General features: G+C 42.3%; 1 protein-coding gene across 39 annotated transcripts in view; it reads left to right on the top strand.

Moving 5' to 3' along the window:
• The window catches only part of CLASP1 (cytoplasmic linker associated protein 1), a 290372-nt gene that overhangs the window by 10266 nt on the left and 261537 nt on the right, over positions 1-18569 (top strand). For all 39 annotated transcript variants that reach the window (XM_043504920.1, XM_038421081.2, XM_038421077.2 and 36 more), the window contains exon 2: positions 12324-12809. In XM_043504920.1, the coding sequence (XP_043360855.1) occupies positions 12615-12809 (195 nt within the window). In that variant the 5' untranslated portion in view covers positions 12324-12614. The remainder of the gene's footprint in view (positions 1-12323; positions 12810-18569) is intronic.

Here is an 18569-nt window from a genome sequence, read left to right as displayed (position 1 = left end):
TCAGCAGCCATGTGTTGCTTAATATGTGTTTTTTTTTTTTTTTTTTTTTTTTGTATTTAATTTAGATGGGTATAAGAGGTCCTCCAGAGATCTGTCCTGGGTCTGGTTCTATTCATAACCTTCATCAATGATTTGGATAATGGAGGGTACACTTATAAAGTTTGCGGACAATATCAAGCTGGGATGGGCTGCAAGTGCTGTGGAGGATCCAGTGATGGTGGCAAACTGGAGAAATGGTGTGAAATAAAGAGGGTGAAATTCAGTAAAGACAAATGTAAAATACTACACTTGGAAAAGAATAATCAATTGCACAAATATAAAATGGGAAATTACTGCTTAGGAAGGAGTACTGCAGAAAAGGATCTGTGGGCTATAGTGGATCACAAACTAAATATGAGTGAAAAATGTAATACTGTTATCAAAATGAGATTAGTTTTTTGTATGTATTAGCAGGAGGGTTGTAAGCAAGACACAAGAAGTAGTTATTCCGCTATACTCAATAATTTTAAGGCTTCAGCTGGAGTACTGTGTCCAGTTCTGAGCACCACGTTTCAGAAAAGATGTGGACAAAGTGGAGAAAGTTCCAGAGGAGAGCAACAAAAATTAAGTGTTTAGAAAACATGGCCTACAAGGAAAGATTGGAAAAAAATTGGATTTGTTTAATCTGGAGAAAACTGAGGGATGACATACCAATCTTCAAGTCATAAAAGGTTGTTATAAAAAGGAGGTGATAAATTTTGTTCTCTTTGTGCTCTGAGGGCAGGACAAGAAGCAATGGACTCAAATTTCAGCAAGCGAGATTTGGTTAGACATTAGGAAAAACTTCCCAACTATAAGGATAGTTAAGCACTAGAATAAATTGCCTATGGAGGCTGTGGGATCTCTATCATTGGAGGGTTTTAAGAGCAGATTAAACAAACACCTGTCACGGATGGTCTAAATCAGGGGTTCTGAAGACAAATTTTTAGTGGCCTCAGAATGTGGCCACCAACTCTTGCTGGTGCCTGTTCTCACACTTCATTAGCTTTAGGAAAACCATATAAATATGCACATATACATGTCCACATCATTGCAATTTATTTCTTGATAGCTAGTAAGTCTGTTGTGAAAAGTGATATTAACAAACCTACAAGTATCACTTTTCACAGCAGACTTACTGAGCCCTGGCAAGCCTGGGGACAAATTAATTCCTGGCTGGAGGGTTGAGGGAAGGCCAGCGGAGGTGGGGGTTGGGGGAGGTAGCAGGGGGCTAGAGCCTGAAGCCTCACAGCTGGAGGATGGGGCCCAGGGATGGAGCCCGAAGCCATGTGGCCAGAGCCTGGGGCCTACCATCGCATAGCTGGAGCCTGAAATCTCATGGCTGGAGCCTGCCACCCCGTCACCCCAGGGCTGGAGCCCAAAGCCTGAACCCCACTGGCCATGGAAAGGTGGGGAACTCACTGGCTGCTTGCTCCTACAGTATTGTGCCCCAGGTGACTCCAGAAGAGAGCAGGCCCAATCCCTGCTGGTAGCCCCAGCAACCAACACCAAGGGAGTGCATCCAGGAGCAACAGGGTAGGGGGTGGATTGCTATTTTGCCTCTCCTTCCATCACAGTCTAGGAGGCTGTGGCCACAAGAAAAGCCCCTGGTGACCGCATTTGAGAAACGCTGGTAAATAACACATAGTCCTGCCTCAGTACAGGGACTGGACTAGATGACCTATAGAGGTCCCTTCCAGCACTGCATTTCTGTGATTCTGTGATTAAAGATTATAAATTTAGGCCTTGACATAGGTATGTCAGTTTCAAATTTAATTTTTAAATGGGTTTATTTTAAAAAACAACAACCTATATTTAAATAAAATCCAGGTTAAAAGAAAAATCCAGCTTTTTTTTTTTTTTTTAAAAGAAATGGATTTTTATCCACCCTGCCTGGTTTGCTTCTTAATGTTTGGAGAGTTGCTTTTACTCCAGTTTTCAGTCACTAGCACAATGCCAGTAAGCAACTCTGAGTCTTAAACTCAAAATTAAATCTTAAAATTTGTTGCAGTTCCTTTATTGCATAAGTATGATGATTTGTGCCCTATAAGAACCTATGGCATTTTCTATGCTGGGTATTTAGCCACTGCTGTAGCTGCACCAACATAAATCCCTAGTGCAGACATGGTTTAAACAGAAGCAACAATTTATACTGGTTAAAGCTTACCCTGTTTCAAACATGGGTAGGTTGTGCCAGTACAAATTGTGCTACACTGATGTTAGAAGCCTCTATGGGGTTTGCGTTGGGGCAGACATAGCACTGATAAGGGAATGTCAGGGTTATTATTTACCTTCGTCCTGTCCGTTTAAGTATTGAAGGTCTGCTAACGGGGTCAAAGGGGACAGCTCTGGCTGCCACATTGGAGTTTGATGTGTTCTGGAGGGATTCAGCAGCAATGGGACTTGTACAAGCTTTCCGTTTAATAAAACTCCAGTCTGGGAGTATAACACAGTTTGAACTGGTGGCTTAAAGCTAGGGAAATCTTGCAATTTCCACTGTTAAATCTAGCTCAGCTTCTCTAATGTTAACAATATTGTTAGTCCACTGTGTAGACAGACCACTTATTGCACTCTGTGTTTTAAGAGTCTCTGGTTTAATAAGCACTGTGCTTAAAAAGCCAATGGCACATCCATGCTAGGGCTCTCAGCATGCTAGCACTGGTGGAGATGAACTAGTGTTAATAACAGCAGGAAACTTTTGCGTGAAATTTCCCTAGTGCTGTGTAGAGAGAAACTTAGAGGCATTATAAACTTGAAGTTCAGTAAACTTCAGACAAGTAAAGTAGTTTCAGATATTACTTTGGTTCCTGAGTCTTGCTCGGTTTTACATTTACATTTCTTATTAAAAGACTGGTTGCTGCCCTGTTGCTGTTGAAAGATGCACATACATCAGATAAGAACATAAAAGAATGGTCGTATTGGGTCAGACCAATGGTCCATCCAGCTCAGTATCCTGTGTTCTGACAGTGGCCAATGCCAGGTGCCCTAGAGGAAATGAACAAAACAGCTAATCATCAAGTGATCCATCCCCTGTCGCCCATTCCCAGCTTCTGGCAAACAGAGACTAGGGACACCATCCCTGCCCATCCTGGCTAATAGCCATTGGTGGACCTATCCTCCATGAATTTATCTAGTTCTTTTTTGATCCCTCTTGGCCTTCCCAACATCTTCTGGCAAAGAGTTCTACAGGTTGACTGTGCAATGTGTGAAGAAATACTTCCTTTTGTCTGTTTTAAACCTGCTGCCTATTAATTTCATTTGGTGACCCCTAGTTCTTGTGTTATGAGAAGGAGTAAATAACAGTTCCTTATTTACTTTCTCCACACCAGTCATGATTTTATAGACCTCTATCATATCCCCCCTTAGTCATCTCTTTTCCAAACTGAAAAGTCCCAGTTTTATTAATCTCTCCTCATATGGAAGCAGTTTCATACCCCTAGTCATTTTTGTTGCCCTTTTCTGTACCTTTTCCAATTCCATTATATCTTTTTTGAGATGGGGTGACCAGATCTGCATACAGTATTTAAGATGTGGGGGGTACCATGGATTTACATAGAGACAATATGGTATTTTCTGTCTTATTATCTATCCCTTTCCTAATGGTTCCTATCTTTTTGTTAGCTTTTTTGATGGCTGCTGCACATTGAGCGGATGTTTTCAGAGAACTAGCCACAATGACTCCAAGATCTTTCTTGAGTACTAACAGCTAATTTAGACCCCATCAATAAATGACTATATGGGGAAATGGGAACAGACTACACACAAAGTGCTGTCAAAGACAGTAAATTGGAAAAAGAGTAATCCTGCAGTTATAGCAATTGAGTGGTACTTGCAACACCTATAGGTAAAATGTTTTTTAAGTTGATATTCCTTTTAGAATGAGATTTATAGGCTTTAGGTTTTGGAAAACAGCAACACTTAAATCAGAAGCATACACTATTTAATTGTAATTGTCAAAAATGTACCTGAACAGTTCAAGGAACCTTACTGCCTACACAGGGAAGCTAGATCAACAAGAGGTGAGAGCTCATTTCCTTAACAAGATATTTGCAGAGTTGCCATTTTTGTAACCCCCTGTCACCTTCATCTCTCCAGTAAGATGAACTTTCTTCTTCAGCTAAGGCATTTGATGTTTACGTTTCCACCTTGGTTATCTTTTAGTGTTTGCACAAGTCATTAAGGAAGCTTTAGGCTTAGATAAAGTAGTAGTGTTTTGCCTAACTGAGGGCTAGTCTACACCGGCAACATTAAAGCCTTTAATGTGGCTTGTGTAGTCGCAGCAGAGCACTGGGAGAATGGTCTCCCAGCGCTCTTAAAAAAAAAAAAAAAAAAAAAAAAAAAACCACCTCCACGAGGGGCATAGCTACCAGTGCTGGGAGCACGGCTCCCAGCGCTGGTACACTGTCTACACGGGCTCTTTACAGTGCTGAAACTTGCAGGGTTCAGGGGTATGTTTTTTCACACCCCTGAGCAAGAAAGCTGCAGCGCTGTAAAGTGCCAGTGTAGGCAAGTCCTGAGAAGTTTTACATCTTATTGAGTTCCTTGCATCCCAAAATTCTTTACAAGTTCTGTACAGCTCTGATATGCAGCCATCTCTGGAATAAAGGGTTGCCAACTGACCAGGGGACTCAGCGCAACAGTTGAGGGAGAAGACACAATTTTGGCCAAAAACCATGAGATCCTTTCTGTGTTCTCAGAAAGGACATGTCATCTGCATAGTACTCAGTTCATTTCTGAAGGGGGATGTGTTGTCCCTTCTGGGACATGAACCATTGGTTGGAGAGAGCCTAGTTATTAAACCCAATCCGTAGACCTATTCATTCCCTCTGGCAGGGGGTGATAGAGATGTACTGCAGAAAATGTGATTCTTTTGTAGGCTTTTATACTTGAAAACGTTTGAAAGTGGAAACTTTTTTAAGAGGAGCTCTTCATTCTTGTGGAAAGTCAGGGTTCAGAGACATGATTGTTTGATGTGCCTTGAGCTAAGCTTTAATTTGAAATTTGCCTGCAGCTATGTTATGAGACATGTAGAGAAGGAGCCCTGTTTGTGTAACTATGCCACTGTGTTATTTAATACAACTGCTGTGCTGTTTTGGTGGGTTGGTCTGTTTGCCAGCAACTCCCAAGAAATTAATATTGCACTGAATAAGTAGCATCAGGGCTTGAAAGTTGACCATAAACCTAAACTTACCAGCCAGAGGCGCGTTCAGGAGGGTCACCAATGAGGCCCAGGAGCAACAACTCCCGTGCATGTGCTGTCACTCACAACTTTCATGAGTGACAGCAGTGTGAAACTGACTGACTTCGTCAATCTTACTGCAGCCCAAGGGTTCTGAGTAGCAGTGGTGAAACCCCTGATCTGGGAAGCTGTGAGCAGCAGCAGTTTGTTTGAAGACTATAAGGGCATGTCTATGCAGGGAGTTAGTCTGGAATATTTAGTCTTGATTTAAATTCCATGTGTGGGTGCTCTTACTTCAAAGTGCTGTATTCCAAATTAGTTTAATCCCCTTCCAAAATGGATTAAGATGATTTGGAATAGGGCACTCTTATTCCAGGAACAGGGCATCCACACATGGAGTTAGTCAGGAATAATTAAACTGCTTTAAATTCACACACCCTACTTTATTCAAAGTTAATTTTCATGTATTGACAGGAAGACAGCACTGCGTTTGTCACATTCGGAAGGTTTCCTTCCTAATCACAAGGGCTAGAAACATAATTTTAAAGTGAAAGCTTAAAAGGCATAAACTGGTAATTCAGCAGAATTTTACTTTCCAAGAAAAACTTTGTCCTTGCTACACGTGAGAGGGGATTTCTTTTTTTTAAGCACAGCAAAAAGTTAAAATCCTCTACCATGTCCAGTTCTGCATTTTTACTGATTTTTCTCATGTTTTCACAAAACCATTATAAATATTTACTTAATTGTTTGCACCAATTCAATCTGAACTGTGCATATTGTTTTGCTATGGACTGTCCAGACTTCTTTTCAGTGTTGTGGATGGGCTTAGGTGGAGCGATTAGATGCTGATTACTGGGTTTGAGTTAGAGCGTGCTTTCCATAGTTGGTTGTTTTTACCTTCTCTTTTTGTAAATCCATTTTTGGACCAAAACCTTCATAACTAATATGAAGCTTGTGGTTCTTTGCTAGATGACTTTGGTGGAAAATTTAGAGGGGGCGGGGTGGGCACGGTGACTGAGCATTTACATAAACAAAGTGGGGGGGTTTGCAAAATAGTAGTTTCCTAAATCTTTTGGATCATCCAATCAGACTGCGTAGATCAAATTCAGTCTAGTCTGTCTTCCTGAATTGAGGACTAGTGCCTTTGACTAGATTTGCAGTGTTTGGGTTGCTTCGGGTCCTATGTTCACAGCTATTTTCAAAACCTGGAAAGGCTCCAGACGTGACATAAGTCTGCACCATTGGGTTCCTGGCTTGGACTTCTGCAAGGGCTTAAGGTTTACATGACTGGACAGCCTCTGGGAGGAAAAGTTTTGGTCCTCAAAGAGGTTAAGGTTCTCGGAGTCAGTGGATCTTCCTGGTATTGACCACTCAGAGGCTGTAAGGTTTAAATTCTGCCGGACCAGAGGGATCCCCACAGGGCTGAGACTCTACAACTTGCAGAAGGAGGGTTGGAGTCAGAACATCCACTTAGGCCTAAGTACCAACTCTGTGGGTGCTCTGGGGATCAAGCACCCATCAGAAAAAAAAAATAGGGGATGCTTAGCACCCATCAGTCACTGTTTGGCAGCTGGTGGGAGGCTCTGAGGGGAGGACGGAGAGCAGCAGGGAGCCTTGGGGGAGGGGGTGGGAAGAGACGGAGCGAGGGCAGGACTTAAGGAAGGGGCGGGGCTTCGGGGGAAGGAGTGGAGTGGGGGTGGAGCCCCCACTGGGAAAAATAAGTCAGAGCTTGTGCACTTAGGGTGTGTCTACATTTACAGTGCTGCAGTGGCACAGCGGAACCGGTGCAGCTGCACTATTGTAGAACTTGGTGAAGGCGCTCCCTATGCCGATGGGAGAGTTTTCCCAGGGGGTACTTTATTACTCCAGCATCCCAGCTCACTATTTCACTAGGAAAAAAGGGTATTTTTAAAACACATTCTCTGACAAGTGTGAAAATCCTAGAGCAGACAAAGCAGGCGTAGTTTTAACGTTTGTTAGCTGGTTAAAGTAAACCCTGGGCTCTTTTCTTTGCCTAGTGCTTTGTCTTTACTAGGGTTTTAATCTTGCATGTATACACCTTTTTTTCTGTTCTGGTGTATACAAAGACCTTGTCCTCATGTATATCACATGCCTTCTCCTCTTGTAGGTCACTGACATGCATCCACAGGTAGATTGTATTACTGGCTAAGCTTGTGAGATCTTACTCAGTGGTATTTCTGTTTGTCTTGTAATGTAATGTATTAATTTTTGAACCTTGCATCCAATCAGTTCCAAAATTTCAGGGAATGAACTAGGCATTGATGGCCAGAAGCTTACTGATTTGGGGGACAATTGGAACATTCAGAGAGAAAGTGGGGGACATGTGGAGCTTGCTGTCGTATGTTGATGGCACCCATTAAACATCTTGCACATAATACCTCTGCCCAACCCTCCAATAGCATTAAACATGTTGACACCCTGCATGATTGAAGAGACATAATTGTTCTCCCTATGAGGCAGATGCTCGGTCATCAAGGGCAGCCAGAGGGAAAAGGGAGAGAAGGCTTAATTCCTTCCTCCTTCCTAAATAGTCCTGCCTTCTCAAAACCTATTCCAGGTGAGGGAAAAGATGCACCATCTGCCCACCCATTTGTTCCAGTCTTGGGGGATGGAAGATACTTTGGAGGTGGGAGGAGACGCATACGGAGCTCCTGGCATGGTGGGGAAAATGGGGGGTGGGGGACAGGTGTCAGGGCAGAGAACAGGGCTGCTGTCATGATGGGGAGATGGGGAAAGTAGGGGAAGGGTGAGGAACAGAACCCCTAGCATGGTGTGGAGAGTGGGGGCTGCTGCTGTTGAGAGGGCAATGGGATGGGGAAAAAGAGCCCCTAGCATAATGTACAAAGGGGGGGACAGTGGGGATAGGGAATAGAGCCTTGGCATGGTGGGGAGAACAGGGAACCCTGCAATGGTGGGGCAAGGAGACATGGGGGGAAACACAGAACCTTAGGTGAGGGAAGAGTTGGGGGGGGGGATCTGGTACATGGGAGAGACTGGGGCTACAGAACCTTCAAGGGTCGGGGAGACTGGATGACCCAAGCATGAGGGGATGGAGGCACACAGAACACCTGTAATGGTGGGATGAAAGGATGAATTGGGAACGAGGGTGCACACAGCCACTGGTGTGGGGGAACAGGAGATCCTGGTATGGGAGCAGGAGAGATCTAGGGAGTACACAGACCACCTGCCAGTTGGACATTGGGAGAGAGTTGTAGGGCGTCCCTGAAATAGAGGGGGATGGGAGAGTGGGGGGAATGGAGGGATGCACGGTGCCCTGGTGTGTGCAGTGAGCTTGGCTACACAAGCTGTGGAGTGTGCGATCCCTTGCAATGTGATTGGCTTATACACACTTTCATTCTCTAAAACACGGGAAGTGTTAGACAATCTTACCCGACTTAAAAAGAAGCCATTCCTAGGAAAACTGTTAGTTTTAAATGAATTAGCTTAAAACATCTGGGTCTTGGCTTGATGTTTTTCAGTTGTTACCTTAATCGAGTTAGTTTAACAACTGAAAAGGTGCAGGTTATTAGTGAGACAAGGTGGGCGAGGTAATATCCTTTACTGGGCCAACTTCTGTTGGTGAGAGAGACCCACCTTGTGTCTCTAATATCCTGGGACCAACACACCTACACCAACACTGAATATGACGCAGGTTAACACTTTGAAGCCCTAGGTTCCCTCACCTTGGTTACATGGCCAGCTAATACTCCTTTGAAATAGGTAGTTTGCATCTTAACAAGCTTTAAGGGCTCATGTACATGGGAAGTTGCCCAGAATAGCTATTCAGGTCAAAACTTTTCCAGTCAATTTCCCTGTGTGGAGACTATTCCAGAATAGGCCATTTGATTCCAGAATAATTAGTGCATTTCCAGACTGGAGTAATTATTCTGGAATAGTGTCCACAGTAGGAGCCAATTCAGATGATTGAATTCTGTGATAGTTATTCTGATCAATTTCCCCATGTAGACAGGCCTGAAGAGGGCTTTTAATTCCAATTTATATAACAGGGCTGAGCTACCACAATTGAAAAACGCCTTTCATAGATACTAAGGTCAGAAGGGACCATTCTGATCATCTAGTCCGACCTCCTGCGCAGCGCTTTGCTTGATACTTTAGTGCCTTTCATTGGAGAAGCTTTAAGCGGTGAACTGGCTTGCCCCACTCTAGTGGAGGGTGGTGGGGAAGAGAGTGGGTAAATATCCTCATTGTAAAGATGATAATGGGAGGGTGGAGAGGTCAAGATTTAAGGTTATGAGGGAGGTCTGGCTGTCCTTAAGTTTGGAACTAATACCTCTTTTAAAAAAGAGTTTTGAAAATAAGAAGTCTGTTCAATTTCCTATTACGGTATCTGAGACACTATTCAAGATTTGAAAGCTGAAATCCAAAACTGGGCCCAATGCCCAGATAAAAATTAGTTTTTGTGCAAGCTAAATAGCCCCCCTGCCCCCCAAAAAAATCCAGAAAGGAAGGTCACAAATGCAGTGAGGCAAATTGAAAGGCCTTGCCCAGAACCATCCAGACAAAGAGGGACTGTGGTTAGCAGCCTTAGATAGATTGCCAGCACAGGGAGGCTTACTGAAGATATGGAGAGACCTCCAAAGAGCTTTGTTGTGAGCTGGTGAAACCTTAGTTTCAGACTTCTGCATGGGGATTTTGCATTTTGGTTGTATTCTGTGTTTTGGTCTTCATTTTACTCCTGTGGATCTCTCCTTTTAACCTGAAGCTGTTACATGGGGCTTTCAGTGATCAATGATTTCTAGGTGTATGAAATGAGTGACTACACAGCTGGCACAGACTTAAACACGGTTGTGCAAGGCAGAATTATGTTAAACTTACTAGTGCAAAATATACCCCCCAACCCTTTAAAATATTAATATTTTCTGTCACCAGTATAGTAATATCCCATTTGAAAAAAACTTGCACTGAGCAAGTGGGCAGATCAGAGCCTTGCAAAATCTTCATTTGAAAGGGTGCAAGTTTAGGGCCAGTCCTAGGGATGTTGGAATGGATGCTTATTGCTTGTGTATGGTGCTGGATTAAAAGCCCTGAAGCCTGAAATAAGCCCTTAGAAACTGACAGTACTGCACAGACCACAACAGTGTAAAATGCCACACTTCAGCACTGATCTTCAGGGGCCATCTTTAAGGGGTGAGAGGGGAGTTCAATCCCTGTGGCCTTTTCAGTCTTGAACCTTTTTCCCCACAATAGGTAGTTTTTTTTGAAGACACTTGTCCAGTGGGAACTGGGTTGAGACCCCAAACAGCCATAAAAAGGTTAAAAAAAAATGCTGTTCGCTGCCATCCTGGGGTAGTTTTTTTTTTTCTGATGACCTCTGTTCTCCTATGATTTAAGAGCAACACAGACAAGTGCAGGAGGCAGGGACACCCAGCCCTTGTCTGGCTGTGGTTAAATGGGGCTGGGAGTCCTCAGGCATGGAAAGGCTCCATAGCGCACAAGGCACTGGATTATGTCTAGCAGTTCGGTTTGAAGTGTGCTTGTAAGAAGTATGTGAGGTTGTAGCCGTATTGGTCCCAGGATATTAGAGAGACAAGGTGGGTGAGGGTAATATCTTTTATTGGGCAGCTTGTAAATTAGGAAGAGACAGAGGAACTGGAATAATGATCTGAAAAGTAGCCTGAGCGGTGTAAGACCTGTTCTTGTTTTCAAAGTTATGCTTTTTTGTATGTCATCTGCCATCAGCTATTCAAAAGTAAAAAACTGATTGCCAAGGTCCTGTTGTTCAAACCAATAGCAGTTAGGTTTACTACCCCAGTGCTTTTGAGTTGAGTGAACTTGCGCCTGTAGGTTCATTCCTGTTAAGGTTTCTACTTTGCAATTTCTCCGGTTCCCCCTTCCCTTGCACTGAGTCTGACTTGCTTTTCTTGTGCTAGTGCAGAAAGTAGGGCAGGCTTCTAGCTTTGGATGTTATTATTAGAAAGTAAAAAAAATCCCAGATTCTTACCCACCTCCTCTTTTTAAAGAAGAGTGGCACCTGTAAAGAGAGCACCTCAGGAAAATTATGCGTAGTGATGCTGGCTTCTGGCATTAACAGTTGCATGTGGGAGACTGAAGCTAAAGGGCAGGCATGTGGGGTTCTTGCTCCCTGGGCTAGTGGGGATGATTCATTTAGTTACGGAGGGGGAGTGGCAGAGAGAGGCTGCAGCTGCTTGTAAAGCAAGATTTCCAGTCAGCAGCATTAGCCTGGAGGTTCCTTGACATACTTCACCAGCTTGTGTTAAGATGCAGAAAAGCCCTGCTGAAAAGGAACATTTAAGGCACACTCTGCTCTGTTACAGAGGTGAGAATCCAGAGTTGTGCCATGGATTACGCTGCTATAAATCCCCAGTGAGAGCAGAGTTTGGCCCCCAAGTTTCCTTTATGGCCCTGCTTACAGGACATCTCAGCCAGTATTAGCTAAACCCCATTTTAAAATTGATGCTAGTAAGGGGCTAAAGTTCCTTTCCCAGGCCAGCATACTGAGGGCTGCACGGGGTTAACCAGTTTACAAAACCATGCTGTAATGTGGCTCATCATAGTTTGATCCCTGGAGACAGTGTTTGCATCATCTTAATGAAAGCTAGCTATCTGTAGTTCTGGCTTCTGCTGTTTTATCTGTATTTTAGACAGGGCCTAAAGTATGATACAGGTTCTGATGGCAGTGACGGTTGAAAGTTAGCAGTCAAATGAGATCCACATTTTTCTGTACTCCTTTCTTAACAGACACGCTTTCTCAGTGACTGATGGCCCATATCATGGGATCATCACTCTACCTTTTGGGGACAGACAGAATACACTGAATTCTCATCAGCCCTTATTTGAGACCCAAATTTGCTGGATCTATCACGAGAGCTGCTTCTCAGGGGACTGATGGAGAACTGCCTTTTTTGAAACATAACCTAAGGTCTTTGTCCTGACCTACCTAGTGCTGTCTGTTTTTTTTTAAAATAAATAAATAAATAAATAATAATCCTGCCTATATCATTTGTATTCAGTTTATTATATCTTTACGTCCCTCAGATTAATAGCCTATTTTGTGACATGCTTTTGATTTTCTTTGTATTTAATTTGTTTAACCTAAAATGCTGTCTTATTTCATTTCTTGCAGAATGGACTGCTGAACTAGGAAATATTCCAGACCCAATAGTACAGCATTGCTGCACCACTCGCAGCTTTATCTATTACTAGTTATTTAAATTGGACTTTTAATATCCTGCCAGCTGCTCTTCAGACACACATGGTGCATTGTTGCCATTCCCAGAATTGCATCTTTGAAACCCAGGCCCTCAGTAACCTTCATCGAACAAAGAGGCGACCTACAGGATACATTTATAGTGAGGTTTCTCAGACCTACTGCCCTCTAGCTTTATTTTCGCCGGTGCTGTATTTCTAGCACACCATGGAGCCCAGTATGGAGTATTGCTTAGCGCAGGTGCTTCAGAAAGACGTTGGAAAGAGACTTCAGGTTGGCCAAGAGTTGATAGATTATTTCTCAGATAAACAGAAGTCTGCTGATCTTGAACATGATCAGACTATGCTGGATAAAATGGTTGATGGACTTGCCACCTCTTGGGTAAATTCCAGCAATTACAAGGTAAGATCTGCTTGGGGAAAAGTGATTAGAGTCTAATACTGCTTCAGTCTGGCAAGTCATATTGTCTTATTTGTAAGGAATTTCCTTTAAATGAAAGTTACGTAGTAGAGTCTTGTTCATTCTCACTTGTCCTGCAGACTTCATCATAGTCCTACTAAACCCACTCTTCTCACCCCATTTCTCAATAAAGATTTTGTAGCTAATGCTGTAGGCAAGGACCCATGGTACTAAGACTTCATTACTTTAACAAACACGTGTACTAATATTTTGTATTTTAAATCACAACAAAGCTTTTTCCCAAATTGAATACCAGGTTACATTTTGCAATGAGATAACTTGGATTGTTTGTGTAGCTTGTTCATGTACTTGGGGGATTTGGTCATCTCCAATAGTTGTCCCATTGTTAACAGGAATTAATGAATTTGTGCTGTATATATTTGAAATATACTACTTGATTTTATTGTAAAATTATGCATATAAGCTGCCAATATTCTTTCACTCTTGCATTGAACACCTAACATGAGTTTTACGTTATTAACTGTTTTTATAATACAACATGTCCGTGTATATTATACTTAATAGCTGAAGAGTGATACAATGGCTGAATGAGCTTTCTGTGTTGGAATTTGCTACTATTTGTAGTGATGTCATTGGTGGACAGGAATGGGGGATAGGACATGGAACTCTACATAGCAATCAGTCACCACTGTTCAAGACCTATTTGGCCTTTGTGTAACAAGTTGGTTGTCATAAATATAAAGGGAAGGGTAACCACCTTTCTGTATACTGTGCTATAAAATCCCTCCTGGCCACAGGCAACATCCTGTTAACTGTAAAGGGTTAAGAAGCTCAGCTAACCTGGCTGGCATCTGACCCAAAGGACCAATAAGGGGACAAGATACTTTCAAATCTGGGGAGAGGCTTTTGTTTGTGCTCTTTGTTTATGGGACTGGGAGTTCTCTCTTGGGCCTGGAAGAGGCCAGACAGAAATCCATTTAATCCAAGTCTCCAATATTGCAACCAGTATAGGCAAGGCGGGTTAGTTTATCTTTTGTTTTATGTGAATTTTCCCTGTGTTAAGAGGGAGGTTTATTCCTCTTTTCTGTAACTTTAAGGTTTTTGCCCAGAGGGGGATCCTCTGTGTTTTGAATCTGAATACCCTGTAATGCGTTTTCCATCCTGATTTTACAGAGATGATTTTTTTTTAAATAAAATCCTTCTTTTAAGAACCTGACTGATTTTTTTCATTGTTCCAAAATCCAGTGGTTTTGGTCTTTGATGATTTTGTAACCAATTGGTTAGGATATTATTCTCAAGCCTCCCCAGGAAAGGGGGTGTTTAGGGCTTGGGGGGATATTTTGAGGGAAGACGTCTCCAAGTGGTCTCTTTCCCTGTTCTTTGTTTAAAACGTTTGGTGGTGGCAGCATATTGTTCAAGGACAAGGAAAAGTTTGTACCTTGAGGAAGTTTTTAACCTAAGCTGATAAGAATAAGCTTAGGGGGTCTTTCATGCAGGTCCCCACATCTGTACCCTAGAGTTCAGAGTGGGGAAGGAACCCTGACATAAGTGAACAAGTGTTACAATTTGTACTAGTTAGCTTCCTTGTTGGGGGGAGTCTCAGAGACCAAGGATAGGTTTCCCCCAAATCATGGTTGAAACACATTGGCCAGCCTATATGAGAAATTTATAGTGCTTCTGTTGTGGATAACTAGAGGACTTTTTGCTCAATTCTCATGAGAATGAGATCAAAAACTCCTATGGAGACCCAGAGCCTTGAGTGAATTAACCATGATTCACTCTGGAATTATTTGTGTCCTTTGGCGTTATGGAGAGCTTGGAATATCAGTTGCAGGTGATCCAGAGTTCAGTATTTTCCGCAACTCCATTTCACTGTTTGTGTTCACAGAACTGTTGATCTGGCAACGGGTGCAAGAATGCAGCACTTCTCCATACTTTACACACCAACAAGCTGGATTTTTATGCCTTACACTTTTTTTTGTATGTATTTGTGCAACTGAATTTTGAGTAAGTTTGGTCTGGCACTGAGCCAATTGTGGTGGAAGGTGAGCTTCTTTCCACCCTTAGCATGCAGAAGTTATCTTTAAAAAATCAGTGCAGTATCATTTCTGGTTCAAACTACAAAGACATCCTGATGTGTGCGCGCTTTCATCACCAATGGGGAACATGTACTGTTATGTGAGGGTATAGCATGCTTTTTCCGTCTTGCTAAGTGGTTCCTCATCTATCATGCCATCTTACTATTGAAGATGGAATTCACAGATACTGTAAACTTGAATTTATTATCAAAATGCTATTTGTGCTATTTGTAGGGGTTTTAAAAATTGATACAGGTTACGTAGATACATAAGATATGCCAAGTTCAGCATTAAGTTAAAATGCAGAGTAAGATATATATTTTTTTACACGTTACAGTAGCTTTTTTTTTTTCTTTACAATTGATCCCTTGAAATGTGCATTCTCTCAGCTTCCAGCAAGGAATTTCATGGGGATGAGGGAGGCAGAAAAGGTAAATAGATCATTGCACCTACAGATAGTCTCACATTTGAAATATGTAAATTTCTTTGTTATATAAATTGAGGCAGGGACTACATTCAGTGTTTGTCACTAAGTGTTATGGAAACTAATGGTTAGCATTCACAGTACTTTAGAACATGAATTATCTATAGAATATATCTGCTAATTAAACAAAGGCCCTTAACATAGAGTTGGTGACTGGAGAGCGTTTAGCTCAGTGGTATGTGCGCTGGGATGTTTGCTTCACCAAACTGCACCATCGCAGTTGTACAACCCACTTAGTTGTAAATATTGCACAATAGCATACAGTATATTATTGTGGCTCCCTGCATTTGAATTACTACCTCCCTCCTTGTTGGCTGCTTGGAGGGATCATAGGAGCTCAGGTTCCTTTGCTCAGTGCTACTTGCACGTAACTAGATGTGTGAGTGGGGTGAATGGGGGGTTCTCCTGATATCTGATCAACTCCAGGGAGTCTTCTAAATAACCTGCAGCTATTTATCACTGCCATCGAGTAGCCATCTGGAGTTTTAGACTGGAAGTGTTTGGTCACTGCTGAAGAAGCCAGTATTTACAGTGTGTTTGTCTCTTTCTCCCTCTTGCCCCATCCCCAAGTCTGGAAGTGTCTATTTAGAGCAAAGACTGAGACTATATGGAAACAGAAATTCAGAATGGCTGTTCCTTAACATTTCATTAATAGAAAGGATGGTCTCAAGTTTAGGAGGGATTAGAGTAACTGATCCAAATAGCATGGGTGTTTGGTTTACTCATGGCTGTGACCTGCATGCACTGTTGCTTTTAACTAAGCCTGTCAGCAGCCCAATATTTCCATTTGATAATTGGGGAAACATCAGCACCCATAGGCCAAGTGACTTTCGCAAGGCTGCCCAATTCAGAACAATGAGTCCCAATTGTCAACGACATAACAAGAGTAAATCTATTTTAGGAGAGGATTTAAGTTCCCTCTTGGAGTGCACAGGCTTCAGCTGTTTAATAATTGTGCTCAAGCATTTTTTTTTTTTTTTTAAACTGTGGCCTTGTCTATACAATATTTTGTGGAATCCTTCACTTTGGCATCAGCAAGAGTACAGCACCACCCTTGTCAGAAGGCTGTAGCAAAAAAGAGTGGTGGCTGGGGGAAGGGAGTGCATTGCTCCAGTTAAAGGCTCTAGAAGTGTCATGCATAAAATAGTGTAAGTAATACCCGAACTGATCGTACACCATTTAATCAGCAAGTCCGCTCTCTACAAGTGAGATAACAAACTGCTGCATGCCTTTGTGAAGTGTAGAAGACACTCTAAAGCAATTCATGAGGTCTGAAAATCTTATATCAAAGTGTACATATGAAAGATGTCCCCAGGAAGAAAGGCACTTGGGGACCCTGTCCAATGCCTCCCTTTCTCCACTGCCTAGCAAACATTGCCATTGATGCTGCTGCAGCTAGTGGATGTGGGAATCTGTGACTACACAGACCTAATGATCTGCGACTGATGAACATTCTTGGGGACAGAGACACTGCATATTTAATAACTTACATGCCAGAGGATGTTGTGAAGGCCAAGGCTATAACAGGGTTCGAAAAAGAACTAGATAAGTTCATGGAGAGTGTGGGTCCATCAATGGCTATTAGCCAGGATGGGCAGGGATGTAGTCCCTAGCCTCTGTTTGCTAGAAGCTGGGAATGGGCAACAGGGGATGGATCACTTGATCATTACCTGTTCTGTTCATTCCCTCTGGGGCACCTGGCACTGGCCACTGTCAGAAGACAAGATACTGGGCTAGATGGACCTTTGGTCTGACCCAGTATGGCCACTCTTTTATGTTCTTATGTACTATGTAAAGAGAATTACATATGAACTAGCCGGTGTCTAAAACACAACATAGGAAGGCTGGAACAAACGACCATTGCTTGGCACTACCACAACCCCCAAATATTTTTCAGAGTCACTGCTTCCCAGGATAGAGTCCTCCATTCTGTATTGATGACCTACATTCTTTGTTCCTAGATGTATACATTTACATTTAGCCATATTAAAACACAATTTGTTTGCTTGCACTCCGTTTACCAAATGATCTGGATCACTCTGAATCATTGACCTGTCCTCTTTGTTGTTTATCACTCCCCCAATTTGTATGTCATCTGCAAACTTTATCAGAGATGATTTTATATTTTCTTCTAGGTCATTGCTAAAATTGTTAAATGGTGTAGGACCAAAGAACCAATCCCTTTGAGACCCCACTGGAAATACGTAATCTCAAAGATGATTGTCCATTTACAATTACATTTTGAGACCTACCAGTTAGCCAGGTATTAATCCATTTAATTTGTGGCATGTTAATTTTATATCATTCTAGATTTCAAATCAAAATGTCATGTGGTACTAAGTCAAATGCCTTACAGAAGTCAAAGTATATTACGCCAGTCTTTTATCAATCAAACATGTAATCACATCAAAGAAGATATCAAGTTAGTCGGACAGGCTCTGTTTTCCATAAACACATGTTGATTTGCATTATTTACATGTACCCTCCTTTAATTTATTAATCAAGTCCTCTATCAGCCACTCCATTATCTGGATTCTTCCTAGGCTGACAGTTTAACATCCAGCCTGCATCAACCGAAAGTTGTTGCTGCACAATGGCTGTTCATTGGTCTCTGTGGAAAAAAAATCTGAAGGTATGTCTATATTTAAACTGGTACAGCTACAATGCTTCAATGTGGGCACTACCTACGCCAGCTGGAGGAGGAGTTCTGTCGGTGTAGGTAATCCACCTCCTGAAGAGTTGGTAGTTACACTGTACTGCAATTCCGTCATGCTATTTCTGTGAAAGTCCTTTGGCACATTAAATTATTCTTGCATAACATGCTACAGATAATTGCACAGTGCAATAGTGAACTTTGCTGGCATGTTTTGGCCACCTATATTTTGCAGTGAAGTTAGCTGTGTAGTGAACTGTGCTGTTCCGTAAACTCCTTTGGATTGTGCTAGGAATGTATGTTTGGGTTCAATTAAAGGAAGAAGCAGAGGGAACCTGAAGAAATAAAGAAACGTAATTCAGATGTTCATGGTGAAAACAAAGAAGCAAACCACAAAAGAAAATGCAGACCATGGATCTGATTCTAGCCCCATTCATGCCAATGGGGGTTTTTGCTACTGACTTAATTATCCACAGGATTGGGGCACAAAATAGCATCATTCAAATGGTTTCTAAATAGAATGTTCT

This window comes from Dermochelys coriacea, chromosome 11, assembly GCF_009764565.3.
Source record: "Dermochelys coriacea isolate rDerCor1 chromosome 11, rDerCor1.pri.v4, whole genome shotgun sequence".
Taxonomy (NCBI): Eukaryota; Metazoa; Chordata; order Testudines; family Dermochelyidae; genus Dermochelys; species Dermochelys coriacea.
This window is presented reverse-complemented; position numbering and strand designations above follow the sequence as displayed.